Raw genomic sequence first — 20,231 nt, 5'->3', positions numbered from 1 at the left:
AGTCATTCAAACTCAAACCAGATGTCTGCATGTGATTCAAACAGCAGAGGTTAACGAACCTCTTCATGTCAATGCAGAACAGTGGACTTCTTCTACCCGGCAGCTATACCTACACAACTAGTACGCACACCTGCATTTTGTCTGGAGCTTTTCTTTTCTCCTCTCCCTGCGGTCACATTACGGGAACAAAGAGAAAGCAGTACGGTGGTGGACAGATGGGGCAGTGATGCAGCCAGGATGCTCTCAATGGTGCAGCAGTAGAACCTTTTGAGGATCTGAGGACCGATGCCAAATCTTTTCAGTCTCCTCAGGGGGAAAAGGCTTTGTCATGCGCTCTTAATGACTGTCTTAGTATGTTTGGACCATGATAGTTTGATTGTGATGTGGACACCAAGGAACTTAAATCTCTCAAGCTCCTAAACTACCGCCCCGTCTAAAATGGGGCGTGCTCGGTACTCTTTCTCCTGTAGTCCACAATCATCTCCTTTGTCTTGAACACGTTGAGGTAGAGGTTGTTGTCTGTTGTCCTGGCACCATACTGCCAGGTCTCTGACCTCCCCCATATAGGCTGTGTCATTGCTGTCGGTGATCAGGCCGACCACTGTTGTGTCATCAGCAAACTGAATGATGGTGTTGGAGTCGTGTTTGGCCGTGTGGTCATGAGTGCAGTCATGAGTGAACAGGGAGTATAGGAGAGGACTGAGCACGCACTCCGGAGGGGCCCCAGTGTTGAGGATCAGCATGGCGGATGTGATGTTACCTACCCTTTCCACATGGGGGTGGCCCGTCAGGAAGTCTAGGATCCAGTTGCAGAGGGAGGTGTTTAGTCCCATGGTCTTTAGCTTATTGATGAGCTTTGAGGGCACTATGGTGTTGAACACTGAGCTGTTGTCAATGAAAAGCATTCTCACATGGGTGTTCCTTTTGTCCAGGTGGGAAAGGGCAGTGTTGAGCGCAATTGAGATTGCATCATCTGTTGATTTGTTGGGGAGGTATGCAAATTGGAGTGGGTCTAGGGTTTCTGGGATAATGGTGTTGATGTGAGCCATGACCAGTCTTTCAAAGCACTTCATGGCTACAGATGTGAGTGCTACAGGTCGGTAGTCATTTAGGCAGGTTACCTTAGAGTTCTTGGGCACAGGGACTATGGTGGTCCACATGAAGAGGTTCTGTTCCACTGTGTTATCTGTCTCTATCAGTAATACATTATGAAGAGGTTCTGTTCCACTGTGTTATCTGTCTCTATCAGTAATACATTATGAAGAGGTTCTGTTCCACTGTGTTATCTGTCTCTATCAGTAATACATTATGAAGAGGTTCTGTTCCACTGTGTTATCTGTCTCTATCAGTAATACATTATGAAGAGCTTCTGTTCCACTGTGTTATCTGTCTCTATCAGTAATACATTATGAAGAGGTTCTGTTCCACTGTGTTATCTGTCTCTATCAGTAATACATTATGAAGAGGTTCTGTTCCACTGTGTTATCTGTCTCCACCAGTAATACATTATGTGGAGGATCCGTTCAGTAAGGAGCCAGACTGATCTGAAAACATTCCTGTATATCATCAGACGATGAAACTATTTAAACCAGCCTGATCACACGCACACACACACACAGAGGTTCATCCCTCCTTGTCTAATGTAGTCCTTTATAGACTGAGACATCAAGCATGTCATAATTAATCCACATTAACCTTGTCAGCGCCTGAGTGTAATACAATACAATATGTTTTTATCTCTCACCACCTAATAGAGGCAGACAGAGATAAAGCTATTAGAGGCAGACAGAGATAAAGCTATTAGAGGCAGACAGAGATAAAGCTAATAGCTGGCAGATAGAGATAAAGCTAATAGCTGGCAGACAGAGATAAAGCTAATAGCTGGCAGATATAGATAAAGCTAATAGCTGGCAGACAGAGATAAAGCTATTAGAGGCAGACAGAGATAAAGCTATTAGAGGCAGACAGAGATAAAGCTATTAGAGGCAGACAGAGATAAAGCTATTAGAGGCAGACAGAGATAAAGCTATTAGAGGCAGACAGAGATAAAGCTAATAGCTGGCAGACAGAGATAAAGCTATTAGAGGCAGACAGAGATAAAGCTATTAGAGGCAGACAGAGATAAAGCTAATAGCTGGCAGACAGAGATAAAGCTATTAGAGGCAGACAGAGATAAGGCTAATAGCTGGCAGCTTTAGTCATGTAGTGAGATTTCCTGACATTAATGAGTCCTGACCTTTCACCTGTAGTAGAACACTGGGGTTATCCTTCCTCACGTTCACAACGCTTATTAAAGCTTTTCCTGTTTCCTTCTCTCTCGCTCTCTGTGTGTGTGTCCCATTTTTAGTTTTTTTTGGGGGTGTCTTGCTGTCTCTATAATTTGCGTAGAGTTACAATATTTACAATATTTGTCAACACAGAAGAGCTCACCACAAAGCATTAGACTGGTAGAGAACCAGACATACATATACCAGTATATAAAGATGTAGAAACCAAAAACCACTCCCAGTGTTCCCCCCTTTCCAAAACTGTAAAAAAATGTCTGACTTTGTTTTTGACTCAAAACTCTGAACTTTACAGTTCCTTTTTGGATGATTTCCTACACGCATTGAATCAGTGGTGACTGGAGGAACCCTCATTGAACCATTGCTAGTCAATGGTTCATATTTGCATCTTTGGTTAGTTGAGGGGTTATTGGAGAAACCTTTAATGGTTCAACGTAGCAGCTGGTTCTTGGAAGAACCCTGGAGTGGAGGAGTGGCTTACTAGAGGCGTGGCTTACTAGAGGCGTGGCTTACTAGAGGAGTGGCTTACTAGAGGCGTGGCTTACTAGAGGAGTGGCTTACTAGAGGAGTGGCTTATACTAGAGGAGTGGCTTACTAGAGGCGTGGCTTAAAGATATATTTTTGGGGGGGGCCACCCGTTAGAGTAAATGTCATTCATGTTCATCTGTTCTGTTGTATTGTCTTCACGTGTCAATGAGCCTAACACAGATACACATTTTGAACTGCAGAGGTTCTGCTGAAGTGGCAAGCTAAAAGGTTCTTCCAAGCATCTTTACTTCTAAGAGTTTAAACCTAGGAGCATTGGATGGCACTCTTCTTTCTGTATCAAGTAGGTGTTATCAGTGGCCCACTCCCCGCCAGGTTTGAGCAAGGCCCTCTCCTCACTTCCTGCGATTATACACATTTTGCCACGGGGCAGAGAGAAAAGTTGCATTTTTAAAGTGGCAATCAGCAGTTGAAACAATAACAGTGTGTTTTCCCTGCCCCTGTTTTGGATACAAATGGGCCTGGAGAAGTGTAACCACTCTCAGATTAATAGACAGAGCTGTGGATGCAAGGACTGACCATCCATCATTTAACAATTATAGATATAACCGTGTTTTGAGCCTGTGGGTCCTTCTGACACTGAATACATCAGTGAGTCAGGGAGGGTAGAAATTAATTCCGTTTATAGATGAATACATCAGTGAGTCAGGGAGGGTAGAAATTAATTCCGTTTATAGATGAATACCTCAGTGAGTCAGGGAGGGTAGAAATTAATTCCGTTTATAGATGAATACCTCAGTGAGTCAGGGAGGGTAGAAATTAATTCCGTTTATAGATCTTCTTCTTCTTATAATTATTTTTGTCCCGTCTTTCAGGTGGACGTGTTCCAGACGTGGAGATCAGCCTCTCATGACAACAACAACAACAACAACTTGACTCTTCCTGAATTCTACAGCACCACGTTCTACTCCTTCAATAGGGACTGGAGAGACAGATCACCCAGACTTACAGTTGAAGTATCATCCCAGACTGTATAAACAACTAACTTCCCTGAACATAGACATTGTTATCTCCTCTAAAAACAACCTAAATAAACCAACTGACAGCTGGAATTGCAGAGGGATCAGACTGAGAACTCTGCTGCCTGGGCCTCAGCTCAGTACGGATATAAAGGTAACGTATTGATATAGTGGTAATGTATGGATATAATGGTAATGTATTGATATAATGGTAATGTATGGATATAATGGTAATGTATGGATATAAAGGTAACGTATTGATATAGTGGTAATGTATGGATATAATGGTAATGTATGGATATAATGGTAATGTATTGATATAATGACAATGTATGGATATAGTGGTAATGTATGGATATAATGGTAATGTATGGATATAATGGTAATGTATGGACACAATGGTAATGTATGGATCTAATGGTAATGTATGGATATAGTGGTAATGTATTGATATAATGGTAATGCATGGATATAATGGTAATGTATGGATATAATGGTAATGTATGGATATAATGACAACGTATGGATATAGTGGTAATGTATGGATATAATGGTAATGTATTGATATAATGGTAATGTATGGATATAATGGTAATGTATTGATATAATGGTAATGTATGGACACAATGGTAATGTATGGATCTAATGGTAATGTATGGATATAGTGGTAATGTATTGATATAATGGTAATGTATGGATATAATGGTAATGTATTGATATAATGGTAATGTATGGATATAATGGTAATGTATTGATATAATGGTAATGTATGGATATAATGGTAATGTATGGATATAATGGTAATGTATGGATATAATGGTAATGTATTGATATAATGGTAATGTATGGACATAATGGTAATGTATGGATATAATGTTAATGTGTAGATATAATGGTAATGTATGGATATAATGGTAATGTATGGATATAATGGTAACATACTGTACATCTCTCTCTCCAATATCTGTCAGGACTAAAACGTGACTCCCAGCATTGACTCCTGGATGGATGAGAATAAGAAAAGAGAAAGAAAGAAAAGATATAGCTGACGTATCGGCCAGTGGCGTCTCTGAAACTCGTAGCTGCTCTTAGGAGTGACCTTTTCTAGAGGGAAATGTTGTTTCTCACTCCGTCCGAACCAAACGACAGGAAGCTTTGAAACACACGGCCACCCCGGTCACCCCCTCTTTGGCATTGTTGAGTCTAAAGAGCTGCTCGCTTTCTCCGCAAGAAAAATAATCTGTCAGGGAGAGATTGCAATACAGTCAACAGGCATGTTTGGGTGGCTGGACTAAGAAAGGAAAGAAAGAATGTTTGGAAGAAAGGGGGAAGGAAGAGAAAATAATCGTCTGGGTTTTGCAGAAAAATAAAGATTTAGAGGGAGGCAAGACAGACACAAACAGAAACAGAAAAGTTTGATGGTTTCTCAGCCTTTCTCCTTTAGCTGGAGATTTGAAGTAGAGCACGTCGTTATTGTTAAAGCGTCTTGGCTGTGGTCCATGGGAACTGATCCAGAGTGCTGTGTGTCTGTGGAGCTCCCAGCCTGCTTTAGTCTCCTGGGACATCCCTGATACTGTTTCTGGTCCTGTTCTCCCATCCGTCACCCTCCCTCCTTGCTAGCTAGCTACAGGACTAAAGGAAAACCTTAAGGAGGAATACTGAAGGAAGTCTGGTGGAAGAGGTGTCCAGCAGCAGGAGAAGCAACATGGATAGCTAAGATTCTCCTTATCCCCACTGGTGATTCACTTTTTATTGCTCCACTCGCTCCAAAAGAGGACTGTCTGAACTTACTCTGAACGCTCCACAAACGGTGATCCTCAAACTGACATACAGACCAAACCAGGGAGGGCTGCAGACGGTCTGGGTAGAAGAAGAGACAGAAACTGTGGAGCAAACCAGAGGAGAACAAGAGAGACTCCAGAACTCCTCCAGCAGAGCAACAAAGAGATGGAGACGGAGAGGGGTCATATGTCCGTGAGGAGAGGGGTAAGCTGGAGCCCAGGTGGAGGGAGGAAGCCCCTTCAGAGGGTGCATGGCGTGAACACGGACACCGGCAAAAGAGAGAGTGACGCATCTTCGGAAAGGCGGGACTACAAAGCGATCAAAGGACAGGTGACATCAACCTCCACCAATCAGCTGACTCGGAAAACCAGTAAGTTTGATGTTTATTCTATTTACATGGTTTTGTCTTGTAGTTACCTGCTGGTTTTCTGACCTGCCACAGGGCAGCAGCAGGAGGGAATGTGGAACATGATGAAAGTACACTGAAGGGACTCTGAGATGCAGTAGTTTAAAGTGGCAGAGAATTTCCTTTTGCGAGAGTGGAGACGTAGATTTTTCCGGAACCATCAATTTGTTCTAATTATTATTATTATTAGTATCATTATTATCATTATTATTATTATTATTATTATTATTATTATTATTATCATTATTATTATTATTATTATTATTATTGTTATTATTATCATTATTATTATTATTATTATTATTATTATTATTATTATCATTATTATTATTATTATCATTATTATCATTATTATTATTATCATTATTATTATTATTATCATTATTATTATTATTATTATTATCATTATTATTATTATTATCATTATTATCATTATTATTATTATCATTATTATTATTATTATCATTATTATTATTATTATTATTATTATTATTATTATCATTATTATTATTATTATTATCATTATTATTATTATTATCATTATTATTATTATTATTATTATTATTATCATTATTATTATTATTATTATTATTATTATTATTATTATCATTATTATTATTATTATTATTATTATTATCATTATTATCATTATTATTATTATTATCATTATTATCATTATTATTATTATTATTATTATTATTATCATTATTATCATTATTATTATTATTATCATTATTATCATTATTATTATTATCATTATTATTATTATTATTATTATTATTATTATTATTATTATTATTATTATTATTATTATTATTAATATTATTATTATTATTATTAATATTATTACTATTATTATATATATATATATTTTAAATGTACCACCTTTTTCTAACCAAATTTCGATCTTGTCTTGTCGCTGCAACTTCCCAATGGGATCGGAAGGCAAAGATCGAGTCATGTGTCCTCTGAAACATGACCCACCAAAACCGCGCTCTTAACAACCGCCCGTTTAACCCGGAAGAACCAATGTTTCAGGTCAGCCTGCAGGCGCCCGGCCTGCCACAAAGAGTTGCTAGAGCGCGATGAGCCCCCCCCCTCTGGCCAAACCTTCCCCTAACCCTGACGACGCTGGGCCAAGGGACTCCCGATCACGGCCGGTTGTGATACAGCCCGGGAACGAACCCGGGTCTGTGGTGGAGCCTCTAGCACTACGATACAATGCCTTTAGACTGCTGCGCCACTCGGGAGGTCGGAACTCTCCATTTTTAACACGTATGAACACAGAAGCTGATCACACAGCCGACCAAATGACATGAGATATTACTTCTGGGAGATTATACTCCATGTTATGTCAGAGATGGTTAAACCTTCAAAGAAACATCTGTTTCCCTGCAATAAAAACACAGACTGGGCTACCATGACACACACACACACACACGCACAGACACAAACACATATACAGCAACTAGACACCTCTGAGATGGAAAGGCAATCCTGCATCCCAACCTAAAGGGCAATCTCAGAAAGACTTCATACCCAGTACCAGTCAAGACCATAACGGTCTGAGCTGAGACTTCATACCCAGTACCAGTCCAGACCATAACGGTCTGAGCTGAGACTTCATACCCAGTACCAGTCCAGACCATAACGGACTGAGCTGAGACTTCATACCCAGTACCAGTCCAGACCATAACGGACTGAGCTGAGACTTCATACCCAGTACCAGTCCAGACCATAACGGACTGAGCTGAGACTTCATACCCAGTACCAGTCCAGACCATAACGGACTGAGCTGAGACTTCATACCCAGTACCAGTCCAGACCATAACGGACTGAGCTGAGACTTCATACCCAGTACCAGTCCAGAACGGACTGAGCTGAGACTTCATAATAAGTTCTTTCCAGATCATTATCATTATCCTGCCATAGTTGGAGTCGCTACTTGTGTGACAGAGCGGAGGTAAACACGTCAGTGATGAAGGAAAAACTCCTTAGAGAGTAACATGGAAAACCCCTCAGACAGCGTGTGTGTGTGTGTGTTCGTACACAACTGGGATACAGATTAGCCTACTATACTGAGCTGAAGCAGTAAACCTAATATCGTCGGAACAGATGAACTAACTACAGATTTACAAGACGTTGTTGTGCAGTAATTGGGAAACACATCAGATAACGTAGGCCAAATGACTCTGTAACAATCTATAGTTTTATTTTATTTTATTTTACCTTTATTTAACCAGGCAAGTCAGTTAAGAACACATTCTTATTTTCAATGACGGCCTGGGAACAGTGGGTTAACTGCCTGTTCAGGGGCAGAACGACAGATTTGTACCTTGTCAGCTCGGGGGTTTGAACTCGCAACCTTCCGGTTACTAGTCCAATGCTCTAACCACTAGGCTACGCTGCCGCCCCAGTAGTTAGTAGATGCAGTCATTCAATTAAAGTCTATAGTTCACCAAATTGGAGAATAAATATAATACATATTATAGTACGTGCAAACAATGCATCTGGCGATTTTTAACTCTGTGTTTAGTAGACTGTTTTCCATTGGGATTTGGAGAGGGGCTGAGTCCTATTCGGATTTGGAGAGGGGCTGAGTCCTATTCGGATTTGGAGAGGGGCTGAGTCCTATTCGGATTTGGAGAGAGGCTGAGTCCTATTCGGATTTGGAGAGGGGCTGAGTCCTATTCGGATTTGGAGAGGGGCTGAGTCCTATTCGGATTTGGAGAGGGGCTGAGTCCTATTCGGATTTGGAGAGGGGCTGAGTCCTATTCGGATTTGGAGAGGGGCTGAGTCCTATTCGGATTTGGAGAGGGGCTGAGTCCTATTCGGATTTGGAGAGGGGCTGAGTCCTATTCGGATTTGGAGAGGGGCTGAGTCCTATTCGGATTTGGAGAGGGGCTGAGTCCTATTCGGATTTGGAGAGGGGCTGAGTCCTATTCGGATTTGGAGAGGGGCTGAGTCCTATTCGGATTTGGAGAGGGGCTGAGTCCTATTCGGATTTGGAGAGAGGCCGAGTCCTATTCGGATTTGGAGAGAGGCCGAGTCCTATTCGGATTTGGAGAGAGGCTGAGTCCTATTGGAATTGGAGCGGTGCTGAGTCCTATTGGATTTGGAGAGGGGCTGAGTCCTATTCGGATTTGGAGAGAGGCTGAGTCCTATTCGGATTTGGAGAGAGGCTGAGTCCTATTCGGATTTGGAGAGGGGCTGAGTCCTATTCGGATTTGGAGAGAGGCTGAGTCCTATTCGAATTTGGAGAGGGGCTGAGTCCTATTCGCATTTGGAGCGGGCTGAGTCCTATTCGGATTTGGAGAGAGGCCGAGTCCTATTCGGATTTGGAGAGAGGCCGAGTCCTATTCGGATTTGGAGAGAGGCTGAGTCCTATTGGAATTGGAGCGGTGCTGAGTCCTATTGGATTTGGAGAGGGGCTGAGTCCTATTCGGATTTGGAGAGGGGCTGAGTCCTATTCAGATTCGGAGAGGGGCTGAGTCCTATTCGGATTTGGAGAGGGGCTGAGTCCTATTCGGATTTGGAGAGGGGCTGAGTCCTATTCGGATTTGGAGAGAGGCTGAGTCCTATTCAGATTTGGAGAGAGGCTGAGTCCTATTCGGATTTGGAGAGGGGCTGGGTCCTATTCGTATTTGGAGAGGCTGAGTCCTATTCGGATTTGGAGAGAGGCTGAGTCCTATTGGGATTTGGAGAGAGGCTGAGTCCTATTGGGATTTGGAGAGAGGCTGAGTCCTATTGGGATTTGGAGAGAGGCTGAGTCCTATTGGGATTTGGAGAGAGGCTGAGTCCTATTCGTCTGTGTGGGAGCCTAGGGACATCACACATCTATGGACAATATTAATTGTTGTTGAATATTTTATTTATCAGTGATTGTGTTTCTATCTCCTGCGTTGTTATAGTCTTCGACGCTGAGCTCCTATCACACAGCAGTACTGTAGCCTACCAATACTGTCAAATATATGAACTAGGCAATGATGCTGAGCTCCTATCACACAGCAATACTGTAGCCTACCAATACTGTCAAATATATGAACTAGGCAATGATGCTGAGCTCCTATCACACTGCAATACTGTAGCCTACCAATAGTGTCAAATATATGAACTAGGCAATGATGCTGAGCTCCTATCACACAGCAATACTGTAGTCTACCAATACTGTCAAATATATTAAATAGGCTACCGGTTTATTTACTTTCAAACATGTTTGGCTATTAAATGAGGGATGGATAAATGGTGGCCTAATATTTTATGTGTAGTGGGAATAAACCATTCATGTCAGATAAGGAAAGACATGTCCTGTAATATGATAATGATTCAGTCCTTCATAATAAAAGACATGTCCTGTAATATGATAATGATTCAGTCCTTCATAATAAAAGACATGTCCTGTAATACGATTATGATTCAGTCCTTCATAATAAAAGACATGTCCTGTAATATGATTATGATTCAGTCCTTCATAATAAAAGACATGTCCTGTAATATGATTATGATTCAGTCCTTCATAATAAAAGACATGTCCTGTAATACGATAATGATTCAGTCCTTCATAATAAAAGACATGTCCTGTAATACGATAATGATTCAGTCCTTCATAATAAAAGACATGTCCTGTAATACGATAATGATTCAGTCCTTCATAATAAAAGACATGTCCTGTAATATGATAATGATTCAGTCCTTCATAATAAAAGACATGTCCTGTAATATGATAATGATTCAGTCCTTCATAATAAAAGACATGTCCTGTAATACGATTATGATTCAGTCCTTCATAATAAAAGACATGTCCTGTAATATGATTATGATTCAGTCCTTCATAATAAAAGACATGTCCTGTAATATGATTATGATTCAGTCCTTCATAATAAAAGACATGTCCTGTAATATGATTATGATTCAGTCCTTCATAATAAAAGACATGTCCTGTAATACGATTATGATTCAGTCCTTCATAATAAAAGACATGTCCTGTAATATGATTATGATTCAGTCCTTCATAATAAAAGCAATATATATATATCCGTCACTATGCTGCTATACAATCTCCTTCCCAACGGAAAATACATCTGTTTTCTCATTAGGCCTACGTTCTGTTTTCATTGGCCAACTTTTATTAGAAGTCCCGTGCATCAAACACCTCCATTTCCCTCAAAATTACAATATTTACTTGCAATACAATTGATCCCTCTAGAAGTTGTATGTATGGTCTGAGATTTACGTGGAGATGTGCACACTATCCCGTCAAGTTTAAACATTTATAAATAACAGCAACTGTCCCACACAAGGTTGAAAGAAGTTTTTGTGAGCACGTACCGTTGACAATTGAGGCCACGAGAGAAAGACATGATGTTTTCTCATGCCAAGGAAGCCCTTTAGAATTGATTGAATTGAATTGAGAGAGTGAAAGACACAGGTCAGATCGGAGTGAGAGTGAAGTAACAACTAAGGGAGGGAGTCTCATTGTCAGGGGCCAAGTTGTGTCTCTGCTGGAGGAGAGCAGAAGGTCTTGTCCCTCCATGCAAGGGAGTCCAGAAATAAGTTATCTGGAGTTCACAGAGGGCAGACAGAGAGGGAATGTCAGCTAGCCCAGACCAGAAAGAGGGAGGTAGTGAGTTCATGGGCTCCTGAGATCTTCTGCAAAAATTATATAATTACAGTTGGATAAATGTAGATAAACTTTTTTTTTAAATTCACAATGACTTATACAGGATACTAACCTCAACATCAAATCAAATGTCATACCTAAAACCTTGATTTTGGACAAAATTACCTGAATGGACTATTACTACCGAGGACAATCAAGAAAAAACTTCTAACAAACCTTAACCTGTAGAAGAAACACAGCGGAACCTGGAAGTACCATCCAACACAAAGCTGAGTGAGTAATGTTCAGCCTGAATCTACTTCTGAAGCCAAAAAGTAAAAGACAATAATCTCTAGGTAATTTTGTTCTATAAAGCTTAATAAATAAGGCTACAAAGTTACCAAGCTGCTAGGACAGAACTGACCTGGCTGCAACTTCAATTAGCGCTGAAGTGTGAAGTGAGAGGTGTGGAAATTCTTGAGCCTAAACATGACAGGAGAGTTTCATAAGTACAAAAGCAAAAAAACTCCTCAAGGACAATCCCGGTACTTTTCACTGACTGCTACAAAGAGGGGAACGTAAGCAACATCATTTCCCACACAGACCATCCCCTGGCATGGTGCTATATTAACCAGACCATCCCCTGGCATGGTGCTATATTAACCAGACCATTCCCTGGCATGGTGCTATATTAACCAGACCATTCCCTGGCATGGTGCTATATTAACCAGACCATCCCCTGGCATGGTGCTATATTAACCAGACCATCCCCTGGCATGGCACAGTGCTATTAGAGCACACTACCCCTATGTCAAGAGAGAGTGTATTGGCCCAGGGTGGAAACTCAGAATACTAGACATTTAGGAAATTGTAACAACCTCTGTCAATGTGTACAAGTCTGGGACAAACAGTAATCGTACAGGACATCCTCATGCAGCTCCAGCAGGACTTTTGCGGGATCAAAGAGAGAGAGCACATCAGGAAAAGATCTGTCTCTGTGACAACTCCTACATCCTGAATGAGTCTGATCACACCTCTTCAAACTGTCCTGCAGATGAGGGTGGTCACCTCCCAGTGTCCAGTTGCAGCTCGTTCCAGTCGCTAGCTGCAGCGAACTGAAAAGATGAGCGACCCGCGGGATGTGTGTGCTTTGGCGACCTTTTACAGAATGTGACTGGCAGAATGGGTGTTGTATGTGGAAGATGAGGGCTGCAGTAGATATCTCAGATAGGGGGGAGTGAGGCCTAAGAGGGTTTTATAAATGTGCATCAACCAGTGGGTCTACATAGCAGTATAGAGTGCAGTGGTGTCCTATAAGGAGCACTGGTGGCAAATCTGATGGCCGAATGGTAAAGAACATCTAGCCGCCCGAGAGCACCCTTACCTGCTGATCTATAAAATATGTCTCTATAATCTAGCATGGGTAGAATGGTCATCTGAATCAGGGTTAGTTTGGCAGCTGGGGTGAAAAAGGAGCGATTACGATAGAGGAAACCAAGTCTAGATTTAACTTTAGCCTGCAGCTTTGATATGTGCTGAGAGAAGGACAGTGTACCATCTAGCCATACTCCCAAGTACTTGTATGAGGTGACTACCTCAAGCTCTAAACCCTCAGAGGTAGTAATCAAACCTGTGGGAAGAGGGGCATTCTTCTTACCAAACCACATGACCTTTGTTTTGGAGGTGTTCAGAACAAGGTTAAGGGCAGAGAAAACCTGTTGGACACTAAGAAAGCTTTGTTGTAGAGCATTTAACACAAAATCCGGGGAGGGGCCAGCTGAGTATAAGACTGTATCATCTGCATATAAATGGATGAGAGAGCTTCCTACTGCCTGAGCTATGTTGTTGATGTAAATTGAGAAGAGTGTGGGGCCTAGGATCGAGCTTTGGGGTACTCCCATGGTGTAGTGGCCAAAACAGCAGATTTTCTGACTTTATACACTGCACTCTTTGAGAGAGGTAATTAGCAAACCAGGCCAAAGACCCCTCAGAGACACCAATACTCTTTAGCCAGCTGATAAGAAGGGAATGGTCTACCGTAACAAAAGCTTTGGTCAAGTCATTGAAAATAGCAACATTGCATTAGAAGGGGTGGGAGATGAGGAAATGTTGGATGGGCAAGGAGGCATGGCTGAGTCAAATAGGAATCCTGACTTAATGAAGTGGTGATTAAAGAGCTCAGCCATGTGCTTCTTGTCAGTAACAACCACATCATCAACTTTAAGGGACATGGGCAACTGTGAGGAGGAGGGTTTATTCTCCAGGTCTTTAACCGTTTTCCGGTTAGACCTACAGAGAGAGTACTGCTCCTTAAAGTAACTATCTTTGGCCTTCCAAATAGCCTGAGTTCATTTATTTCTCATTTGGCTGAAAAAGAGCCAGTCAGCCTGAGTATGCGTGTGCCGAGCCTTTCGTCAAAAGCAATTCTTGAGGTGGAGTAACTCTGCAAGATCACAGTCAAACCAGGGGCTGAACCTGTTTTTAATTCTCATTTTCTTTATGGGGGTATGTCTGAAAATATAAAAGGGGGATCAAGCTGATTCTATACCAATTTACAGAGGCAAGTTCATGAAGGAAGGCTTGCTCATTAAAGTTTTTTAGCAAGACAACAACAAATCAGGACAGAACGTTTCAGATCGTTTCTGAGCAGCCATTACGAACACAGGCTGTAAAACAGAGATCACTAAGGTCATTACGGAAAAGATCAGACTGATACCTATCAGGATTATTTGTGAGGATAACATCAAGGAGAGTAGTTGTTTCTGGGTGTTTAAAAGTAAAATAATGAGTTAAAAAGGAGTTAAAAATATATCTAAATATATGGACGAGCAATGTTGGAGTGGCATTGACTAGAATACAGTAGAATAGAATACAGTAGAATAGAATACAGTAGAATAGAATACAGTAGAATAGAATACAGTAGAATAGAATACAGTATATACATATGACATGAGTAAAGCATTATGTAAACATTACTAAAGTGATGAGTGTTCCATGTCTATGTCTATAGGTCAGCAGCCTCTAAGGTGCAGGGTGGAGTAACCGGGTGGTAGCCGGCTAGTGATGGCTATTTAACTGTCTGATGGCCAAGAGATAGAAGCTGTTTTTCAGTGTCTCCGTCCAAGCTTTGATGCACCTGTACTGACGTCGCCTTCTGGATGGTAGCGGGGTGAACAGGCAGTGGCTCGGGTAGTTGTTGTCCTTGATTATCTTTTTGGGCTTCCTGTGACATCGGGTGCTGTAGATGTTCTGGAGGGCAGGCAGTGTGCCCCCGGTGATGCGTTGGGCAGACCGCACCACCCTCTGGAGAGCCCTGTGGTTGAGGGCGGTGCATTTGCCATACCAGGCGGTTATCCGGCCGACAGGATACTCTCAATTGTACATCTGCAAAAGTGTGTTAGGGTCTTAGGGGCCACGTCAAATTTCTTCAGCCTCCTGAGGTTGAAGAGACGCTGATGCACCTTCTTCACCACGCTGTCTGTGTGGTTGACCATTTCAGATTGTCAGTGATGTGTACGCAGAGGATCTTGAAGCTTTTCACCTTCTCCACTGCAGTCCCATCGACGTGGATAGGGGCGTGTTCTCTCTGCTGTTTCCTGAAGTCCACCATCACCTTCGTTTTTGTTGACGTTGAGGGGAGGGTATTTTCCTGGCACCACTCCCAGAGCCCTCACCTCCTCCCTGTAGACTGTATCATCATTGTTGGTAATCAGGCCTACTACTGTTGTGTCATCTGCAAACTTCATCATTGAGTCAGAGGACAGACTAGGGGCCTCCAGCCACATCATAATTCACATGGGCACAAATGACTTAAGGGCCCAGCAGGAAAGGGTGGCCAAAGCACTCAAGGGAGTGATTGAAAAAGCTTCTTCCACTTTCCCCAACGCACACAAGTGGTTATCTCTGCTCTGATACCACAGAAAGATTTCCACCTTGCCTCCATACAGTGGGTGAATGCAAGCATTTCGCGAGACTGTGCCTCAAAACCTGATGTCTACCTGGCCCACCACTCCACCCTGGACTTGAACAGCCTTTATGACCAGGTCCACCTCTACAAGACAGCAATCCCAATGGATACCCCGCCCAGACTAGCAAAACACCCTCCTAGACCTGCGAAACCCTCCCCTGAAGGACCTGCACCGAGAGAACCCATGCCAAGCAAACCCTGGCCACACACTATATAGGCCCCCCATATCAGACCTATGCCCCTTCTTCCCACCCCATGCGCCCCGCCCCTGCGGCAAGGACCTCAACATGACAGCAGGACATATTCCCAGGCCGTGAGCAGGGCAACAGTCCCAACACCCACTATTACACCCACCACAAGCCCCATCCTGCAACCTAAGAGTTATGTATCAGATGCTCAACATATTCTGCTCACACCAACTGTGAGGGTCCGAGCCTAAACCACACAAAAACAACACTAGACGCTATGGAACACAAAGCTTTTACTATCTCATCCTGGAATATACAAGGCCTGAGGTCATCTGCCTTTGGCCAAAAGAGCAGGAACCCAGACTTCATCAAAGAAATTGGAAATACAGACATTGTCATCCTACAAGAAACATGGTATAAAGGAGACAGACCCACTGGTTGCCCTCTAGGTTACAGAGAGCTGTTAGTCACATCCACCACACTACCAGGTGGGTGGTATAGAGGAGACGGACCCACTGGTTGCCCTCTAGGTTACAGAGAGCTGGTAGTCCCATCCACCACACTACCAGGTGGGTGGTATAGAGGAGATGGACCCACTGGTTGCCCTCTAGGTTACAGAGAGCTGTTAGTCACATCCACCACACTACCAGGTGGGTGGTATAGAGGAGACGGACCCACTGGTTGCCCTCTAGGTTACAGACAGCTGTTAGTCCCATCCACCAAACTACCAGGTGTGAAACAGGGAAGAGACTCAGGGGGGTATGCTAATTTGGTATAGAGCAGACTTAACCCACTATTAAATTAGTCAAAACAGGAACATTTTACATCTGGCTAGAACTTAATAAGGAAATTATCTCAAAAGAGACAAATGTCCTTATGTGTGCTACCTATATCCCCCCAATAGAATCCCCATACTTTAACAATGACAGCTTCTCCATCCTAGAGGGGGAGATCAACAATTTCCAGGCCCACGGACATGTACTAGGTCTGTGGCAACCTAAATGCCAAAACTGGACAAGAACCTGACAGCCTCAGCACACAGGGGGACAAACACGTACCTGGAGGTGACAGCATTCCCTCCCCCGTATGCCTCCTTAACTAGCACAACTACGACAACATAACCAACATAAATAGATCACAACTCCTGCAGCTGTGTCGGACGTCGGGTATGTACATAGACAATGGTAGGCTTCGAGGGAACTCCTTTGGTAGGTTCACCTATAGCTAATCTCTTGGCAGTAGTACTGTAGACTACTTTTTCACTGACCTCAACCCAGAGTCTCTTAGAGTGTTCAAAGTCAGTCCACTGACACTCTACTTGAACAGAGCTATGCTCAATCATGAGGCATCAAAGTCAAAGGAACTGAATATTATTAAGAAAAGCTATAGATGGAAGGAAAGTAGTGTGGAAATCTACCAAAAACACAATTAGGCAACAACATATGTTGTTCCACTGTAATAGTGAAAGTCTACACTTAGCAGTAGAAAATATAAACAGTATATTTGAACTCTCTGCTTCCCTATCAAATCTAAAAATGTCAAGCAGACAACCTAAGAAAATTAACAACAATGACAAATCTTTTGATGAAGATTGCAAAAACGTAAGAAAGAAATTGAGAAACTTATCCAACCAAAAACATAGAGAACCAGAAAACCTGAGTCTACGCCTTCGCTATGGTGGATCACGCAAACAATACAGAAATACACTACGCATAAAGAAGGAACAGCACGTCAGAACTCAGATCAATCCATAGAACCACTTCTGGGAAAATTGGAAAACTCTAAACAATCAACAACAAAAACGGAGATGTGTGGATAAACCACTTCTCCAATCTTGTTGGCTCTATAACAAATAACAAACAGCAAAAACATATACATGATCAAATACAAATCTTAGAATCAACTATTAAAGACAAGAACCCACTGGTTTCTCCAATTACATTGAATGAACTACAGGACAAAACACAAACCCTCCAACCTAAAAAGGCTTGTGGGGTTGATGGTATCCTAAATTCAATTATAAAATATACAGACCACAAATTCCAATTGGCTATAGTAAAAGTTAAACTCTTTAACATCATCCTCAGCTATTCCCCAATATTTGGAACCAAGGACTGATCACCCCAATTCACAAAATTGGATGCAAATTTGACCCCAATAACTACTGTGGGATATTTGCGTCAACAGCAACCTTGGGAAAATCCTCTGCATTAACAATGTACTAAGCAATGTACTAAGCAAATGTCCAATTGGCTTTTTACCAAATTACTGTACGACAGACCACGTATTCACCCTGCACACCCTAATTGACAACCAAACAAAGCAAAACAAAGGCAAAGTCTACTCATGCTCTGTTGATTTAAAAAACTAAAACTTTCGACTCAATTTGTCATGAGGGCGTGCTATACAAATTCATGGGAAGTGGTGTTGGGGAAAAAAACATATGACATTATAAAATCCATGTGTGCAGATAAAATTGGCAAAAAACACACACAAGGAGGTGAGACAGGGATGCAGCTTAAGCCCTCTTCAACATATATATCAACGATATATAACTCTAGAACAGTCTGCAGCCCCCGGCCTCACCTTCCTAGAATCTGAAGTCAAATATCTACTGTTTGCTGATGATCTGGTGCTTCTGTCCCCAACCAAGGAGGGCCTACAGCAGCACTGAGAACATCTGCACAGATTCTGTCAGACCTGGGCTAAAAATAATGGTGTTCCAAAAAAGGTCCAGTTGCCAGGACCACGAATACACATTCCATCTTGACACCGTTACCCTAGACCTGTCACGCCCTGACCATAGAGAGCCCTCGGGGTTCTCTATGGTGTTTTAGGTCTGGGCTTGACTAGGGGGTGTTCTAGCCTTTAATTTCTATGTTGGTGTGAGTATGGTTCCCAATTGGAGGCAGCTGATGATCGTTGCCTTTAATTGGGGGGATCATACTTAGTGTGGTCCTTTTCCCACCTGCGTGGTGGGATATTGTTTGTGTTTAGTGCCTATGTGCGCTACGAACTAACGACAACGAGCACGTTGGTTTATTTATTTGTTGTTTGAAGTTTCACCTCAAAAAATATGTGGAAATCTATTCACGTTGCGCTTTGTCCACTCATAACGAAAGCGACAAGAGCACACAAAAAACTATACATACCTCTGCCTAAAGATCAGGGCAACAGGTAACTTCCACAAAGCTGTGAATGATATGAGAGAGAGACAAGGCAAAAGAAGGGCCTTCCATGCCATCAAAAGGAACATAAAATCTGGCATACCAATTAGGATCTGGCAAAAAATATTTCAACCAGTAATAAAACCCATTGCCCTTTATGGTTGTGTGGTCTGGGGTCCGCTCACCAACCAAGAATTCACAAAATGGGACAAACAACAAATTGAGACTCCACATGCGGAATTCTGCAAAAACATCCTCTGTGTACAACATAAAACACCAAATAATGCAGAGCAGAATTAGACCGATACCCACTAATTATCAAAATCCAGAAAAGAGACGTTAAATTCTACAACCACCTAAAAGGAAGCGATTCCCAAACCTTCCATAACAAAGCCATCACTTACAGAGAAACTAACCTGGGGAAGAGCCCCCTAAGTAAGCTGGTCCTGGGGCTCTGTTCACAAACACAAACAGACCCCACAGAGCCTCAGGATAGCAACACAATTAGACCCAACTAAATCACGAGAAAAAACCAAAGTATAATTACTTGACACATTGGAAAGAATTTACAAAAAAACTGAGCAAACTAGAATGCTATTTGGCCCTAAACAGAGAGTACACAGAGGCAGAATACCTGACCACTGTGAATGACCCACAATTAAGGAAATCTTTGACTATGTACAGACTCAGTGAGCATAGGCTTGCTATTGAGAAAGGCCGCTGAAGGCAGGCCTGGCTCTCAAGAGAAGACAGGCTATGTGCACACTGCCCTTAAAATGAGATGGAAACTGAGCTGCACTTCCCAACCTCTTGTAAAATGTATGACCATATTAGAGACACATATTTCCCTCAGATTACACAGACCCACAAAGAATTTGAAAAACAAATCCAATTTTGATAAACTCCCATATCTATTGGGTGAAATACCACAGTGTGCCATCACAGCAGCAAGTGACCTGTTGCCACAAGAAAAGGTCAACCAGTGAAGAACAAACAACATTGTAAATACAAACTATAATAATACTTATTTATTTTCCCTTTTGTACTTTAACAATTAGCATATTGTTACAACACTGTATATTTACATAATATGACATTTGAAAGGTCTTTATTCTTTTAGAACTTTTTTGAGATTAATGTTACTGTTCATTTTTATATTCTTTATTTCACTTTTGTTTATTATCTATTTCACTTGATATGGCAAGGTAAACATATGTTTCCCATATCAATTAAACCTTACATTGAAATGGAGAGAGAGGAGAGAGAGAGAGAGAGAGAGAGAGAGAGAGAGAGAGGAGAGAGAGCGAGAGGAGAGAAAGAAAGAGAGAGGAG

The 20,231-nt window shown here is 41.9% G+C and overlaps 1 protein-coding gene across 2 annotated transcripts in view; it reads left to right on the top strand.

Annotated features, from left to right (window-relative positions):
- The window catches only part of LOC109884093 (synaptopodin-like), a 63,015-nt gene that overhangs the window by 7,728 nt on the left and 35,056 nt on the right, over positions 1 to 20,231 (top strand). For both annotated transcript variants that reach the window (XM_031789512.1, XM_020476099.2), the window contains 2 exons: positions 3,647 to 3,944; positions 4,762 to 5,942. In XM_031789512.1, coding sequence (XP_031645372.1) covers positions 5,738 to 5,942 — 205 coding nt within the window. In that variant the 5' untranslated portion in view covers positions 3,647 to 3,944; positions 4,762 to 5,737. The remainder of the gene's footprint in view (positions 1 to 3,646; positions 3,945 to 4,761; positions 5,943 to 20,231) is intronic.

This window comes from Oncorhynchus kisutch, linkage group LG15 (genome assembly GCF_002021735.2).
Source record: "Oncorhynchus kisutch isolate 150728-3 linkage group LG15, Okis_V2, whole genome shotgun sequence".
NCBI lineage: Eukaryota > Metazoa > Chordata > Actinopteri > Salmoniformes > Salmonidae > Oncorhynchus > Oncorhynchus kisutch.
This window is presented reverse-complemented; position numbering and strand designations above follow the sequence as displayed.